The 16,045-nt window shown below is 42.4% G+C and overlaps 1 protein-coding gene across 5 annotated transcripts in view; it reads right to left on the bottom strand.

Annotated features, from left to right (window-relative positions):
• LOC127573396 (septin-6) overlaps positions 1-13,695 on the bottom strand; it is a 52,561-nt gene extending 38,866 nt beyond the window's left edge. For 3 of the 5 annotated variants that reach the window (XM_052021582.1, XM_052021580.1, XM_052021583.1), the window contains exons 1-2: positions 13,387-13,461; positions 3,187-3,301 (exon numbers count right to left, since the gene is read on the bottom strand). In XM_052021582.1, the coding sequence (XP_051877542.1) occupies positions 3,187-3,301; positions 13,387-13,416 (145 nt within the window). In that variant the 5' untranslated portion in view covers positions 13,417-13,461. Of the gene's footprint in view, positions 1-3,186; positions 3,302-13,178; positions 13,199-13,386 lie in introns of those variants that run through there. The other 2 variants (XM_052021581.1, XM_052021584.1) reach the window with 2 other exon arrangements.
• Positions 13,696-16,045: the final 2,350 nt, after the last annotated feature.

Here is a 16,045-nt window from a genome sequence, read left to right as displayed (position 1 = left end):
GTCATGGCTTGGAGTTCCACACTAAGAACCGCTGGACTCCCATCCAACAGGGAATGAAAACTAATGGCCAAGACAGCAGCAAATCAAAAATCAAAGTATTCAGGAAACAGAAATGAACTTGGTCAGTTCAGTTCTGAAACAAGTGGATTTTCAAAACACCCTCCCCATTAGCCTTGAAAGTGAGAAAAAAATGTTTATCTTTCACTTGATGTGGTGACCTGGGGGGGGGGGGGGGAGAAATTTTTTTGGCTCATGTAGGTCTAAATAAATTCAAGATTTTTGTTTGCACATTTTAAAAATATTTACAGTTTTGCAGAATACATTAAAGACCATTGGCACGTATCCACAATGCTATCCTTTGAAGCAATAAACTGTAACATTCAGTTCTTGACAACAGAATTCTGCATTGCCGGAGGGTGGAAACATCCTCAAAAGAACAAAAAAACGGCGGTAAGATTAGCACCCAAGGCAACACTCAAAGTAATACAATTTCTTAAGCGTAGTCAAAGCTCAGAGCCCTTTGCCTTGAATCCTCATTATTAGACAAAGGCACACTACAACCAAGAGGCATTACATAAAGTAATCCATGAAAGGCTTTCAGTCAAGCTAGGCATATCATTCAATGCCTCACTAAAGGGAAAAATCAAACATTGCCTTATAATGTACAACACTGAGGCATTCCAAAACATTCTTCACCAATTAAGCACCTTCTGAAATGTAGCAGGTATTATAACATAGGAAAATAAAGTAGCCATTTTACAAACTGTAAATGGAATGAATGACCTATCCTCTGACTTCTGGGGTGCTGGATTGAAAGCAAATCAAATGAAATACTAGAACTCATTCTTTAAACCTTCCACATCCACTATAGAGGACAGACAAGAACTCAGTTCAGAGTCTCAGCAAAAGGCCATTCTGATCAGTACTAAACTCCATTTCACACAAACCTATGCACCAAACCCAGTACTGGGGCTTTAAGACAAGGCCTCCTGACCAAAAGCATCATTCAGTAATTCACTCATTCCCTGCAGTATAAAACAAACCACAAAAAAAATGCTGCAAATAATCAGGTTAGGCTGCACCCATCCCACCCCAGGAACCTTCCAATGCCCCCGCCACAGGTGCAACACCTGCCCCAACACCACCTCCATCACAGGAAGCAAACAGTCCTTTCAGGTGAGAGATTTACCTGCACCTCCCTTAATATCATCTACTGCATTTGGTGCTCCAGGTATGGCCTCTTCTACACTGGTGAGACCAAACGCAGATTAGGTGACCATTTCGCAGAACACCTGCACTCTGTCCATAACTGCCATCTACATCTCCCTATTGCCAATCACTTCAACTCCCCCTCCATCACAGATACGAGTCCTCGGCCTCCTCCACTGCCAGGAGAATTCCGAGTGCAAACTGGAGGAACGCCACCTCATTTTTCGTCTTGGAACCTTGCAGCCTAAATGGCATGAACGTTGAATTCTCCCACTTTAGGTGATCCCCACATACCCCCATGCCCCTTTTCTTCCCTTTCCTAGCCCCCCCTCTTTTTTCTCCCCCCTTTTCCTCCTTACCTTTGACCCATCCCCTGGCGGATCTGCTCTCCCCTCCTCCCCTGCCAATCACTATCTCTTACCTGCATTACCTATCACCACCTTGTGCCCACGCCGCCTCCCCTCTTTTGTCCACCTATCACTGCTCTGCTTTTCCTTCCAATATATTGGGCTTCCCCTTTTCCTATCTTCAGTCCTGAAGAAGGGTCCTGACCCGAAACATTGACCGCCTGTTTTTCTCCACGGATGCTGCCTGGCCTGCTGAGTTCCTCCAGCGTCATATTTTTCATTCTTTAATATTTCAGGTTGAAGACTTCATGAAAATTCAGAAGGAGAGAAAAAAACTTAAATTGCAGGGATGGAGGGAGGGGGTCTCTAATAGGATAAGCTGCAAACGAGGTTATCTAGTCAATGAGGTGAGAACAAAGACACAAGAATGCAGGAGCAACGAAATGCAGAGCAGGGAGACGTACTCGGCAGGTCAGGCTGCACAGGTCCTCCACTCCAAGGAAAGAGGAAAAACAAGCAAGCTGAGACAATATCATGGATGGACGACTGACAGAGGAATCAAGGCTCCTGAAGTTGTAGAAGGTTGCAATGTGCCCAGAGGTACTGTTCCTCAAGTTTATACTGGGCCTCATTTTAACAATGGAGAACCTGTCAGAATGGGAGTGGGATGGAGAATTAAAGTGGCAGGCAATGGCTGGCACACGGCCGTCCCAGTGGACTGAACACAAGTGATTGCCCAATCTGCATTTGGTTTCTCCAATGTAGAGGGGACCACACTGTCAACACTGAATACAGTGCACTAGATTAGAAGAGGAAGTGCAATGCAAGTTCCATGCAGTAATTATGCCTACAGCTACATGACTGGATCTTGCTGAAGCCAGCCAAGTACTTGAACAATAAAATTGCACTTTGTCCCCTCCATTTCATATTCTACACGTAGAACTAAACCACACACCAAGGAGCACAACCTTTTCACTTAAAATGGAATCATGGCACACATCCATCGAACTGAACCGTCTAGTTACTGGAGAGAAAACAGCCGTCAGCCTAATTTAACCTACTTACAGCTTCACTGAAGAATAAATACAGATATCCAAAGTATAATTATTTGCAGAATATCTAGAATTTTAAAAACCCATGTAAACCCAAGGGGAAGTGTATTACAATTTAAACCACCTACAAAAGCAAGGGATTAATTAAGGTGGCAGAGAAATTAAAAACACAGGCTGCAGCTTAGATTTCAATCAACGAAAGAGATTCCCATCATGATGGGCGCCAAAGGCAAATTTAATTTAGACTTTCATCCAATGCAAATGGACCAAGGCACACAACTTAACGTTCTCAGTTGGACACACTCCACGAACAACACAATGAGAACACAGAACAGGAGAAGCCCATGCAGCCTGTACTGCCATTCAGTTAGGTTATGGCCGATTTTGTGACCTCTCTACTACTCAGCAGTAGAGAACATGTCCTTTATTATACCCAACCTACAAGCGTAGGTGCCTAGTATTAATGTACCAGGCAGGGAATGGCCTTCACCTTGACAGCACAGAGTAAGACAGGACACTAAGAGTTGGTCAGCTAGTAGGAAACACTCATGTTGGAACCCTGCCAGTTGATTACTCACCCACACACAAGATGTTGAAGCAGAAACCCTGACATACCGACTTGTTGACTAACTGGTCGGGCATACTGTCAAAGCCAACGTGACCGGACAGCGAAAGGTTCCGGGCACCTTCGGTCTGCAAAACAGGAGAAACAAATTAGCAGGGAGACAGGTCCCATGAGTTGTACCAACCCAAAATGCTCTCTTTTATTTCCATACTCAGAAGGTTATTCTTAATCCTTTACCAATATAGTACTTCAAAAAATAAAAGTGAAGGCCCATCATAAGGACCAGGTAGCGACAACAGTTTATTAACTGCACAACAAATTAACACTTGACTGGGGGTTACTGACTCCAACTGGACACAACAGAAGTGAACCAGCCAATCAGAATGCCCAGTTAACATCACATCATAGTCCCCAGTACATGTCAATATATTGTGACATCTCTGCCAATATGCTGCAAGGAGTGATTTTTTTTTTAAAAAACCACACACAATTTGGTAAGTTTTAAAGGTGATTTGCATCATATATCAGCATAACCCTCCAAGACTTGCCATATTTAGCCATTACATAACCAGCATAAACATCAATAATGAATTCCTTCAAAAAGGCACATCATCTGAATACAAATTGAGAAAACACAAATCACCACTATCCAGAATTCGTGATATTCAGTAGCTAGTATCAACTCTGATGGTAAAATCTGATTAATAACATTCTTCCAGTGAGCAGGATACCTTTAATGAAATGGCCTATTGAATGACAGATTTTTCCCCCCAGTCTGTTGACCAGGTCCCTTTGGAATACATGAAAGAACTTACAGTTTGAAGTTGTTGAGGTTTGAAGCAAGCACGCACTGTTGTTATGGTTACAGCAGTTACTCAGCTGCTAGGTCAGTTTGGATTCTGAACAGTTGCAACAAAGACTTAGAACAGGATCAATTCATTACATCATAACCGAGTTAGAATGGGCTTCAAGTTTGATACCTTTGGAGATTAAGCCTGATAAATTCAAGACACAATGACATGCAGTGTACAGCACAAAAAAAAATGCTGATAACAGTCACTTCAGATTATGGCGTACTGTGGCATTCCAACATCCATCAGCATTCTCTGACTGAATGAATCCATTTCCCAGATGCGACAAAGCACCTTCGGTCACTCCTGGCAGACGATGTCAGTTTGATCTTCACTACACACTTTAACTCCTTTAGGTCTCATTTTCAGCCCACAAGCATCAAACATGTTTTTAATCCTTGCTTGAGGAGTCACTCTTTAATGAAGAATGTTCTTTGAAACAAAACATAGCCAAGGTCAACCCTCAAGATAGCTCTTCTTTTGCTTGCTTTCCCTCCAGTCATCCATTCATGCTAGAAATCCGATCACTAACTCCCCACAACCAAAACCACTGAAGACAAACTGAATACTTCCTTTTATACACTCCCTGGACAGCAACTGAAGTGCAAAAGAATTAGAATATCCAATATAGAGCATCACTATTGCTGCATATCTATCCAATCCTAGCTACCATTTCCCATCAATGGAATTCAATCCATTAGTCTATCAGGTTCCCTAGATATTTAGTGCAGCTGGAGTGCGATCCCACATCAGTGGTTTAATGGTTATTTATAGTGCAGAGCACCATACTACCAGTTATTGCCAGGGATCTGAGCCAAACCATAACCATCATAATCAATTGCACTATCTTCCATCAACTAAAGTAAAATGGGAATTGTAAAATACTAAAAACAAAACTTTTGCCATGTCACACCATGCCAACATAAGTGCATTTGGTTATGAACTTTAGTGAAGATCAACTGCCTGTCCTGGTCAAATCATGTAGATGCCACAGCCAAGAAAGCTCACCAGCGCTTCTAATTCCTTAACGGGAGAAAGAAATTCAGTATGTCCTCTGACACTCACCAACTTTTATCGATGCACCATAGAAAGCATCCTATTTGGATGCATCACAGCTTGGTATGGCAACTGCTCTGCCAGGGACTGAAGAAAGTGAAGAGAATTGTGGACACAGCCCGCGCATCACGAAAAGCAGCCTCCGTCTTTACCTCTCGCTGTCCTTGGTGAAGCAGCCAGCATAATCAAAGACCCACCCCCCCGGGTCATTCTTTCTTCTTCCATCAGGCAGAAGATACAGGAGCCTGAAGGCACATACCACCAGGCTCAAGGACAGCTTCTATCCCACTGTGATAAGACTATTGAATGGTTCCATTACGAGATGGACTCTGACCTCACAATCTACCTTGCTGAGATCTTGCACCTTGTCTACCTGCACTGCACTTCCTCTGTAGCTGTGACACTTTACTCTGTACTGTTATTGTTTTACCTGTACTACCGCAATGCACTCTGTACTAACTCAATGTACTGCACTGTGTAATGAATTGACCTATATGATTGGTAGGCAAGACAAGTTTTTCACTGTACCTCGGTACAAGTGACAATAATAAACCAATACCAATGGATGATTAAAGAGAATTATCAACTGTCTGCTGCAGAGCCAGTTATTGGTGTCACCAAGCCAAAGACTATAACTGTGTTATTTGACGTGTGCACACTACTTAAAAAACACATCTAATTCAGAAAACTAAAGATCAGTCTTACATTTATATCTGGTAACATTATGAAAATGACCGTCAAAATAATGAGAATAATTAAGACAGAAAAATGCCCTCTGGTTTATCTAACCTCTGCCACACAACTGCGATGTTTTATACATCGTAATACATACACTCCCTTTTGTAATTAACAATGGAGTTTTTTTAAAAAGTGCCATTAGTGACCAGGGAAAAATAAAAAGAGTAACCCCTGATACATTTCTAACAAAACCTTGAAGATAACCTTAAAGTCATGAAGCCAGAGGAAGGAGATATACAGGGTGACATGGAGTTGGAATTAATTTTGGGGCCTTGATTATTCCCACTCTGCTTGGTTTTCAGGAATCCAATGCAAAGCAGTGAAATTTGCAGAAGGGTTTTAGGAGCTGGAGAAGGAATCAAACCCAGATATGGGCAATGCAATGGGATTCAGAGAGAACTGAAAAGGTACCACACACAAGAACAAATGAATATAGATAACAGAAACGGTAAACCAAAAAACATCCTTGCAGTGGCAATGAATTTTGTACTTAACATGTCTGATCTGTTCAGCAGCCACTAACAACAAAAACACCTAATTATATGGCTTCATTGATCAAAGAGAACTTGGAGATTAAGCGCAAACATAATGTGTCCTGGTCAGACCAGTTCTTCAGCAACACATCTCATAGGCATACACTGAGGTCTAGCTCTGCTGGAGGGACAGGGATCCTGCATGTTAAAGGAACATGTCCAAGCAGAAACTTGGAAAAAACTGGACTTTGAGCCCTGAAGAATGGCAATAGATTTGGAACCTGTAACAGTGCTTTTGGATGAAAATATTCAGTGAGATATAATAATAAAGGAAGTTCTGGACAGAAACCAGGAAATCATCATGCAACTTTTAAAATATAAAAGATAAAGGTGGCCGAACACCAGAGGCAGATCAACCTTCACCAAGTACAACTGAGCAAACCGACGGAAAGGAAAAGTTGCTTTTCCATTCTGAATGAAGGTGCCAATGCAAACCCAGCTATTTCTCTCCTCTAGATCAAAATACCTAATGATCAGACTCAAGCTCCTCTCGGGTACAATAAAGCACTGTCCTATTAAAGCCATTCTGCATGCAGTTTGGAGATGAAGCAATTAATGTTTCCAATGTGTAGGAAAGGATATCCAAGAGCTTCTTTATGCTTCAATTTCTGACATTCAATGAACCAGGAAAAGAGAGTGGATCTGAAATGACGCATCAATCAGGATTAAATGTCGAATCCAAGAGGATAAATTCAATATACAGTTCCGTATCTCCACTATATTGTCAACTAAGTCAAGCTGACAGCAAGAAAAAAATGTCTGGAGGACTGCACTGTTTCTTGTATTGGGACGTCAACAGACACCCAAGTTCTACAGATCGAAATGAATCAGACATCAACTTGGCAAGGACCTCGAGAAGTACAACTTCCCTTCTGATCAGGGAGACAACCCCAGAGGTTATTTCACCTTATTTGACTCAGACAGGCACATTTGAAATCTAAGATTAGAATGAATACTTGTGGCAGCACTTAATAAGCTGACGACCAATTATAAATATTGGCCATAGCTTAGGCTAGTAATGGAAACATTGCCCTTACTGTGAAATTTCTGCCCAGCTACAAGTTTCATGTACAAAGTACCTTTGCAAATGTTGAATGGCAAGGCCATACACATGGGGTTTGTAGAGCAGCAGCAGTCTGGAGGAAACAGTTAAAGACTGTGGTTTCCTGTTTCCTCCTTTCACTCCCCTGCAGCTTGCTTTGAACAATTTGCTCCCAACTTTGAAAACTAGTTGAAGAAAAAACTGAACTGCCACAGAGAGAGACCAGAGACAGTACATGAACCACTGTGTGAAAAGCTGGCAAATCAAAATTTGATTTGGATCAACTGGGAAAGTGGCAGAGAAATGGAAGATGGAATTTAGCTCAGACAAGTGCAAAGTGATGCATTTTGGGAAGTTAAATCAGGGCAGGACTTGCACAGTACATGGCAGGGCCTTGGGGAGTGCTGTTGAACAGAGAGACCTAGAAGTACATAGTCCCCTTAAAGTGGCGACACAGGTAGACAATGTGGTGAAGGCATATGGCATGCTTATCTTCAATCCGTCGTGGATTGAGTACAAGACTTGGGATATCACGTTACGATGCACAAAACATTGGCTAGACCACACTTGCAGTATTGGGAGCAGTTCTGCTCACTACACTGTAGAAAAGATGTGATTACAATAGAGGTGGTGCAGAAAAGATTCACAAGGATGTTGCCAGGACTGAAGGAGAGATTGGACAGGCTGGGACTGTTTTCCCTGGAGCAAAGGAAGCTGAGGGGTGACTTTATAGAGGTTTATAAAATCATGAGGGGAATAGATAGGGTCACAGTTTTTCTCTCTCAGGACTGGACAGCTTAAACCTGTGCTCTCTAGCGTTAAGGGGAAAGATTTAAAAGGGGATCTGAGGGGCAAGCATTTCTACACAGAGGGTGGTGGGTACATGGAACAAGCTGCCAGACGAAGTGTTTAAGGTATTCAGACAGGAAAGGTTGAGGGATATGGGACAAACACAGGCAAATGGAACTAGTGTCAATAGGCATCTTGGTCAGCATGGATGAGTTGGGCCAAAGGGCCTGATTCCATGCTGCGTAACTCTATGACAGTGTATTTATTCATGGGTTTCCACTAGTGCTAGAACTTTCCATTCGAATTGCCCCTGATAGATACAAGTCAAGCATATTGGTGGATCTGGAATTACATACAAGTCAGCCCAAAGATGGCATATTTCTTTTCCTGACAGATATCAGCAATGCCAATGAGTAGTTGAACAACAATCTCACTGCTTCAGAGTTACCATTACAAATATTAGACTTCTCAGACTTGCTTGAATTTAAATTCCCCTACTACCATGGTGAGTTTCAAAATCACATCTCTGGAACAAGCCTATTGGATACGAGTCTAGTAATTTAACCATGATGGCATCTTACCATTCCACAGTACTGACCACAGTTTAGTGAGCGCTCTAACTGCTGCAGTATTTAATCTAGCTTGCCTTCAAGGCTATTGCACAGATTTCTCTGTTGGAAACTGAGTCTCAATAAGCACATTGAGACAAACCTCATTAGAGGCTAATTGCCTGGGGAGATTCCGTAAGTCAGTATCCACTTGTAAATTCAGTCTTCCTACTCAGTGTAAGAGGTTAGTATAGCAGACTAGAAATTAGCAAAAAAGATTGTTGGGTTGCAGTTTGCTATTTTATTAAAGGCAAGTTTTATTAAAGTACAAGTGCATCACGAGCCAAATAGTCCTGGAACTGCTAATCATGCCCTTTCCTTCAAGGGACTGCTCCATCACACCCCCCTCCCCTACCGAGGAGTGACCTAAACAAACCGAGTCCAATCACTTGAACTGCTGTTCAATTAAGGGACACCGAAAATTGCTTGTAAAATGTTCAACCTTTGAACTGTGAAGTCTGGAAGGGTGCTGAACATATTTGTATTTTTTCAAGCTATGACAACACTGTTACACATTCAGACAAATCGACTTTATTAAAATATTCCTTATGTTTGATGTTAGAAAATGGATCATTTTCAATTCATGCACTGTCAGCTACAAGCACCATTAGATCAGGGTGAGCGAATTTATTTCCTGGAAAGAAAATTGGCTCTTTGACTGGCTCCTAACACTATATCCCCATGAACCTCAAAGCTAAATGAAAACCTTTAGCCAAAGGCTAAAACAAACCATTGAGACATGGCGGGAAAAAACTTGCATCAAAGATATACATCAATGTATACCAGGTGCAAAACAATACACGATAAACTGCTCTTCAAAATAAAATTCTCACTCTTCACAAGGACTACAAGCACTTCCTCTGCCTCTCAGCACATAAATGGGCATATTTTGAGGAGGCAGTAGAGAGGGACTGTGCTGATATTGCACTAGAACAGGGAGTGAGCATTAAGCACTGCAAACAGTAAACTGTTGATTGAAACAATACATGTTTGCAATTGTTTTTAATTAAATGTGGGAAGAGGTCTGAAAACAGGATACATGGCTGCAGTTGAACTGAACTTTAATGAGCAAGGTCCACACTGGAGTTTAAAACAAAACAATGGCTTAATCATGTTCCTTATTTGAAGCAAAACTCTTGCGCTAATATTCAATTTGACATTTCCAAAACATCACCTGGTCCATAAATTCTTGACATGCTTGGACATGGTTAATGTGTAATTCATATCATTAAATGGATGAAAAATGAAGCAATTACATTTACCTCCTTAGCAGGGCGACCATTTAATTACACTAATTAACAGCCATTAACATTTTTTTAAAGTAGTGTTACTCCCTGCCTTGCCCTTCTCTGGAGGTGTTGGCACAGCCTTCAACAACAGGGAAAGTTAACACAGCAGCTGTCAGCTGGCAATTTAAGTTCATGGGCCAAAGAAAATATGAACAGGAGTAGACTACTCCAGCCCACAAGCCTACACCATTCTTCGATATGATCATGGCTGATCAACTCCAGGCCTTCTCTTCTGTACCGGCTCCCTATAACCCTCAATTTCCAGATGTTAAAAATTACTTCTTCTTTAATGATGTAGCAAATAAAACCAATCTTGTTCACACCCAATATCCACGTGTACAGCAAGGAGGTATGCTTTGTTTTATTCCATTATCCTGCGAGTAGGGGCTCAGTTGGGCCACAGCTTGTATCAGCATTTCCAATACTCTTCACCCATACAACCTTTGGCATTAGGACATTTACCCAATTAGAAACTAAATTAAGGGGCAGTGAATGTCTTGTCATATTGAAGATCTACAGAAGTGGACAAATCACAATACTGTGCAAGATTTAAACAATAAAAACATTCACCATCAGTAATTTAATAGACAATTAACACAGTAAGAGAGTTCCTTCCAAGTGAACCATCAACATTAGCTGATGCCATTAAAACCCTGTTCCTCCTATCATAATGTAAAGTCAAACAGCAATGCATAAAAGGATAATTGGTTATAATGGAAAAATTGGCAGTGCAAACAGAAAAGATCAATGTAACATTAAAGCTCACGAACCAAGGTTAAATATCTAGGAACTTGTTAGAAGACTACAACACATCCTTGGGAGTTGAAACAGGCTCGGGGACTTAGCATCAGTGACCCAGTCTGCTCTTCCTGTTGCACTATGTGAAAAGAACTCGGCAATTTTAACTGAGTATGAACTCACATTACAAAGTGATTTGCATCTCAGCAACACTATCACTGGTTAACAACCTTCTTCAGAATGACCAGAAATATTTAAAAGCAGTCTGATGCAAGAATATTCCTACTGGCTTAAGTAATTTTTTTTTGAGACATGGGCACTGGGACAGAAGAGATTTTTGTTGGCATTTCATGCTGTTGTGTGCTGTAGCTTGACACTAGCAATGACTGACAATCATCTCCACTATCACTGATGCTCACTGCCTGGATGACTGCAACTGTAAAGCATTCAAAGCTCAACACTATCCCCCAGAGTCCAAGTCATTCACTAGGTCAATGCCTCTGAACTCAATACCACCTCTCTCTAATCATTAATGTTTAGAGGAATCACTTTAACAACTCATCAAGCCTACTTCAACAGTACTTAACTTCCAATCATTCAAGGAGAACAGCAATAATGTTGCAAAATCTCCATTTCACACACCATTAAGACTTGGGCACAGTAACCAATCTTTCGTTATTTGGTTGTTTTTTTTCATTCATGGGCGTCCAGCATTCACCACTCATCCCAATAAACCCCAATGAGTAGGTTGTAAGACTACTTCAGGTCAGTTAAGAGTAACAATGCTACATGTCTGAAGTCACATACAGAGCATCCAGGTGAGAAAGGCAGATCTCTTAAAAAAAGTCATTGGCAAACAAGATGCATATCCTGTATGCAAGGGGTCTGTAAACGACAATATGGTAGATTTCAGACATTGAATTCCTCAGCTGCTATACTGGGATTCAGACTCATCCCTAGATCAGTGGTCCAGCCTGTGACCATATACAATGGTGCTATACTCAGTACCCTGGGATTCAAAGGAGCACCAGCACATAAATTGCTGCAGTTTCTCAAAGCCAACCATTAACTTCCCTAAAGCAACAAATGCAACTCTTTCAGAATAAGGTCGCCAAACTCCAACCTGCTGCACCATTCAATACAATGGCCAATCCAATCTGTGTCTTAATGCTGTATAGAGTATTACACACATTCTTAGAATGGATTAAAAAAAATCACAACCTCTTATCTTGATGAGGATTTAATTGCCAGAATGTCATCAGCTCAAGAACCGTGTTCATTACATTCCTCACACTATTTCTTGTACCTCACTGATAGCCTTCTGTTAATATGCTAGAAGTTCAGAAGACAAATTTTCAACAGCACAGAACACAAGAGTAGTTCACAGGGCCTTCCTGTCTCAAAGCACTGAGACACGTTCACCACAACACCAAATGCCAGACATGCAAAACGATAAACCCATTAACAGGAAGACCTGAACAGCAAAATTGATGACAAAGATTCAAATACTTGTGTCACTCTAGTCATCTGAATTAGAAAGCTAATCAATTCACAAACTGCTCCATTTTAAAGTCATCAGCACTTCTCCAATCTAATGAAGTGGGAAGGAATCCAATATCCCCTTTAATATTCTGTGAAGCACTCCAAATATCACCTCACTTCCATTACAACCTCATAGGCTGTCAGAGAGTATTTTTCCAATGCTTACAAAAAACAACGCCAGGCCACGAATAAACACCTCAACTATCCATGCCTTAAACTGCAAACGCATTTTGCCTCTACATTCTTTCAGTCGCTGAAGGCCTTTATTGGCTATTTTTTCACGAAAGCTCTGCCACACATTTTATCTAGCATGTAACACACTCCACTGTTATCCTGAATCTCATGAAGTACCTATCGCAGCTGGGTCAAAGCCAAACATGTCGATGCAGTAATGAGTGTATGGGGGAAGAATGCTTTCCCCTTTAACACCTTAGGTGAATTGATTCAATTGCAGAAACCGTGAACCAAACACCGCTCCCCGGCAGGAAACAAGTCTCCGCATGACCAGCTGTTATTTCAATTCAAAGCTCTGCCAAATACAACGGGCGGGCGCAGGTGGCCCGCCTATAACGGTCCCCTACAACAAGGTGCTGGACAGGGTCGGAGGATGAAACTGAACCCGGCTCGGTAACGGGCTCCACTCCGCGTCCGAAATTCCGTCAATTGAGGCGAATTTCGGAAGCGCTGCTCGCCGGGGCACCAATTTCTGCCTCTCCCCCTCCACTCTCATCATCCCCATCTCTCCTCGCCCTCATTTGCTCCAGTCACTGAAAACTGCCATTCCCTGCCAGAAGCCGACGCCCAGCGCCTTGCACCCACCCCACATCTTGCTGGGTGAACAATAGCCCAGCTGACCACCACTACCAGCGGTGAACAGCCCGGGGGCGAGGCAGCTCTTCATTCATCACCAAGCGGCCAACTGCTCCGGGGACGCCCGGCAACCCACCCGCTGGGTGCAAACCACCGCATGCATTGGCCAGCGGGGTAAACGAAGGCGGAGAAGCGGTGTTTTGCAGGCAACACTCACCGACTGCCGAGCCACCTCCGCCGCCGCCATGGTCGCTCCTTCACCGACTCCCTTGCGAACGCTGCCGCTGGATACATTGTGGGCGCTACCACCGCGCGGCCGCGGGGGTGTCTGCAGCTCCAATCCTCCCAACCCCTTCTCTCAAAGCTGCCCTTCTCTCCGGTCAGTCTTTCCTAACCTTCCCACCGTTAACAAATCTCATTACCCCCAACTACTTGCTTCATCTAACTAACCTCTGCAGTCCTTCGTGCAATAACATCTTCTCCATGTGTGGGAGGCGACCCCTCTGTTTTCATTTTACTCGGGTCCAACTCAAGCGGAAACCCAAAGTATCTTATTCTCTGCCCCGAATATTGCACACATTTAATCAGACCGGTTCATAAATCATTTCTTCATAAATAACCGACTCTTGCAACTTTATTTTGTTGCATTATTTCATTGCAGTAAATCGTTTATTTCCCCATACAGTAAACTTTTTTTTAAAAACGATACAAGTTATAAATTAAACTCAAAGTGAAAATATTTGCACGAAAATGGTCGATTGGATCTTAATTATTGTTGTTGCTTTCACGATTTTGGAAAATGCAGTGTGGCTATAATAGCCTGTTGTCACTCTTCAGCAGGTGCGGAAATCTGGGCATTTTATTACCATATTGGGTGCGTTATTACATCTAAGTTTTTCTTTTCCCCTCCCACTTAATTTGTGGTTGATATTTGCAGGCGCCAATAAAGCAGCGACCTCCCACAGTCATTTCGAAGGTATAACCTTTAGGTGTCTGCATTGACGCAAATCACATTATTGAATGTTGTACCTCCTACTGTAAACAGTGAATAGTCCCACACTGTACGCAATGAGTCACGTTTCCACTGTATACAGTAACCCAAGTATTTGATCTTACTGTTTTCTTTGTATTTGCAAGTGTGAATTGTCTTAATTTCCACGTGGTGGCATCACAATAAACGTAGGGGTGAAACCTAACCACATCGCCCGAACATTAATATAGACGACATATATTTTTCCTTAGCTGGTGATAAGTCCACGGCATTCCGATTGTTTTAAATGCAATTCTCCCCGAATACAAGCATCAACATATGTAGTAATACCATTCCAAAGGCAATTGGCAGTAACTGGTCATTTTATTTTGTGTCTAATCAGAAGACATTGAGAAATCATTCAATTACCGGAGGCAATTGGATGCAGGTGAATTTTCCAGCGCAGGTCACAGACAGTAAGTTGGAACCAGAGCTTTCTGCTCTTGTAGTTCAGGGTATTCATACATTCCCTGCTGACAACGTTGGGTGAGAGTGACAATGATGTATTGCAAGGGAATGTGTTAACTGGCTTGTACAATGAGTGGAGCTAATGACACATCCTGACTGTATTTACTATGAACAAACTACAGTCTTGGGGAAAAATGAAGACCAACTGTAACTAAATTATCATAAGAACATAATAAACAGAAGCAGGAATAGGCCATTCAGCCTCTCACACAGCCAATCAGTGCATAGCTGATCTTTTACCTCAGGACATTTTCCTGCATTAAACCCATAACCCTTAATCAAAAATCCATTGACTCCTATATTAAATATACTCATCAATTGATCATCAACCTACCCACCTGGATACACAAGAAAATAAGAGCAAGCATTGGTCTCTTGCCTCTTCAAGCCTGCCGTGCCATCCAACAAGATCATGGCTGATCCACCCTGGTCTTCAACTCCTCTTTTGTGCCAGTCATTCCCTGATCTTTCAAAAATCTATTTACCTTCATGGAGTCATACGGCACGGAAACAGACCCTTCGGCCCAACTCATCCATGCTAAGCAAGACGCCCACCTAAACTAGTCCCATTTGCCCACGTTTGGCCCCTATCCCTCTAAACCGTTCCTATCCACATACCTGCCTCAACCACTTCCTCTGGCAGCTCCATCCTCTGCAGATAGAAGTTACCCCTCAGATCCCTTTTAAATCTTTCCCCTCTCACCTTAAACCTATGCCTCCTCATGAGTTTTTACACCTCTGTAATGTCACCCCTCAGTCTCCTACGCTTGTAGGAATAAATCCGAGCCTGCCCAACCTCTCCCTCAAGTCCTGGCAACAATCTCATGAACATAGAACATTACAGTACAGTACAGTACAGGCCCTTCTGCCCACAATGTTGTGCTGATATATTGTGTCTTGCTCTAATATCTATTTAACCCTTCCCTCCCACATAGCACTCCATTTCTCTATCATTCATGTGGCTATCTAAGAGTCTCTTAAATGTCCCTAATGTATCTGCCCCCACAATCTCTGACTGTCCATTCGATCTATGCCTCTTATCATCTTGTACACCTCTATCAAGTCACCTCTCATCCTCCTTCTCTCCAAAGAGAAAAGCTCTAGCTCACTCAACCTATCCTTATAAGATATGCTCTCCAATCCAGGCGGCATCCTAGTAAATGTCCTCTGCACCCTCTCTAAAGCTTCCACATCCTATAATGAGGCGACCAGAACTGAACACAATACTCTAAGTGTGGTCTAACCAGAGTTCTATAGAGCTACAACATTACCTCGTGGCTCTTGAACTCAATACCCCGACTAATGAAGGCCAACACACCATGCTCCTTCTTAACAACCCTATCAACCTGCACAGCAACCTTGAGGGAACTATGGACGT

The sequence above is a fragment of the Pristis pectinata genome, chromosome 8, assembly GCF_009764475.1.
Source record: "Pristis pectinata isolate sPriPec2 chromosome 8, sPriPec2.1.pri, whole genome shotgun sequence".
NCBI lineage: Eukaryota > Metazoa > Chordata > Chondrichthyes > Rhinopristiformes > Pristidae > Pristis > Pristis pectinata.
Note: the sequence above shows the minus strand (reverse complement) of the source record. Positions and strands in the feature narration are given on the sequence as shown.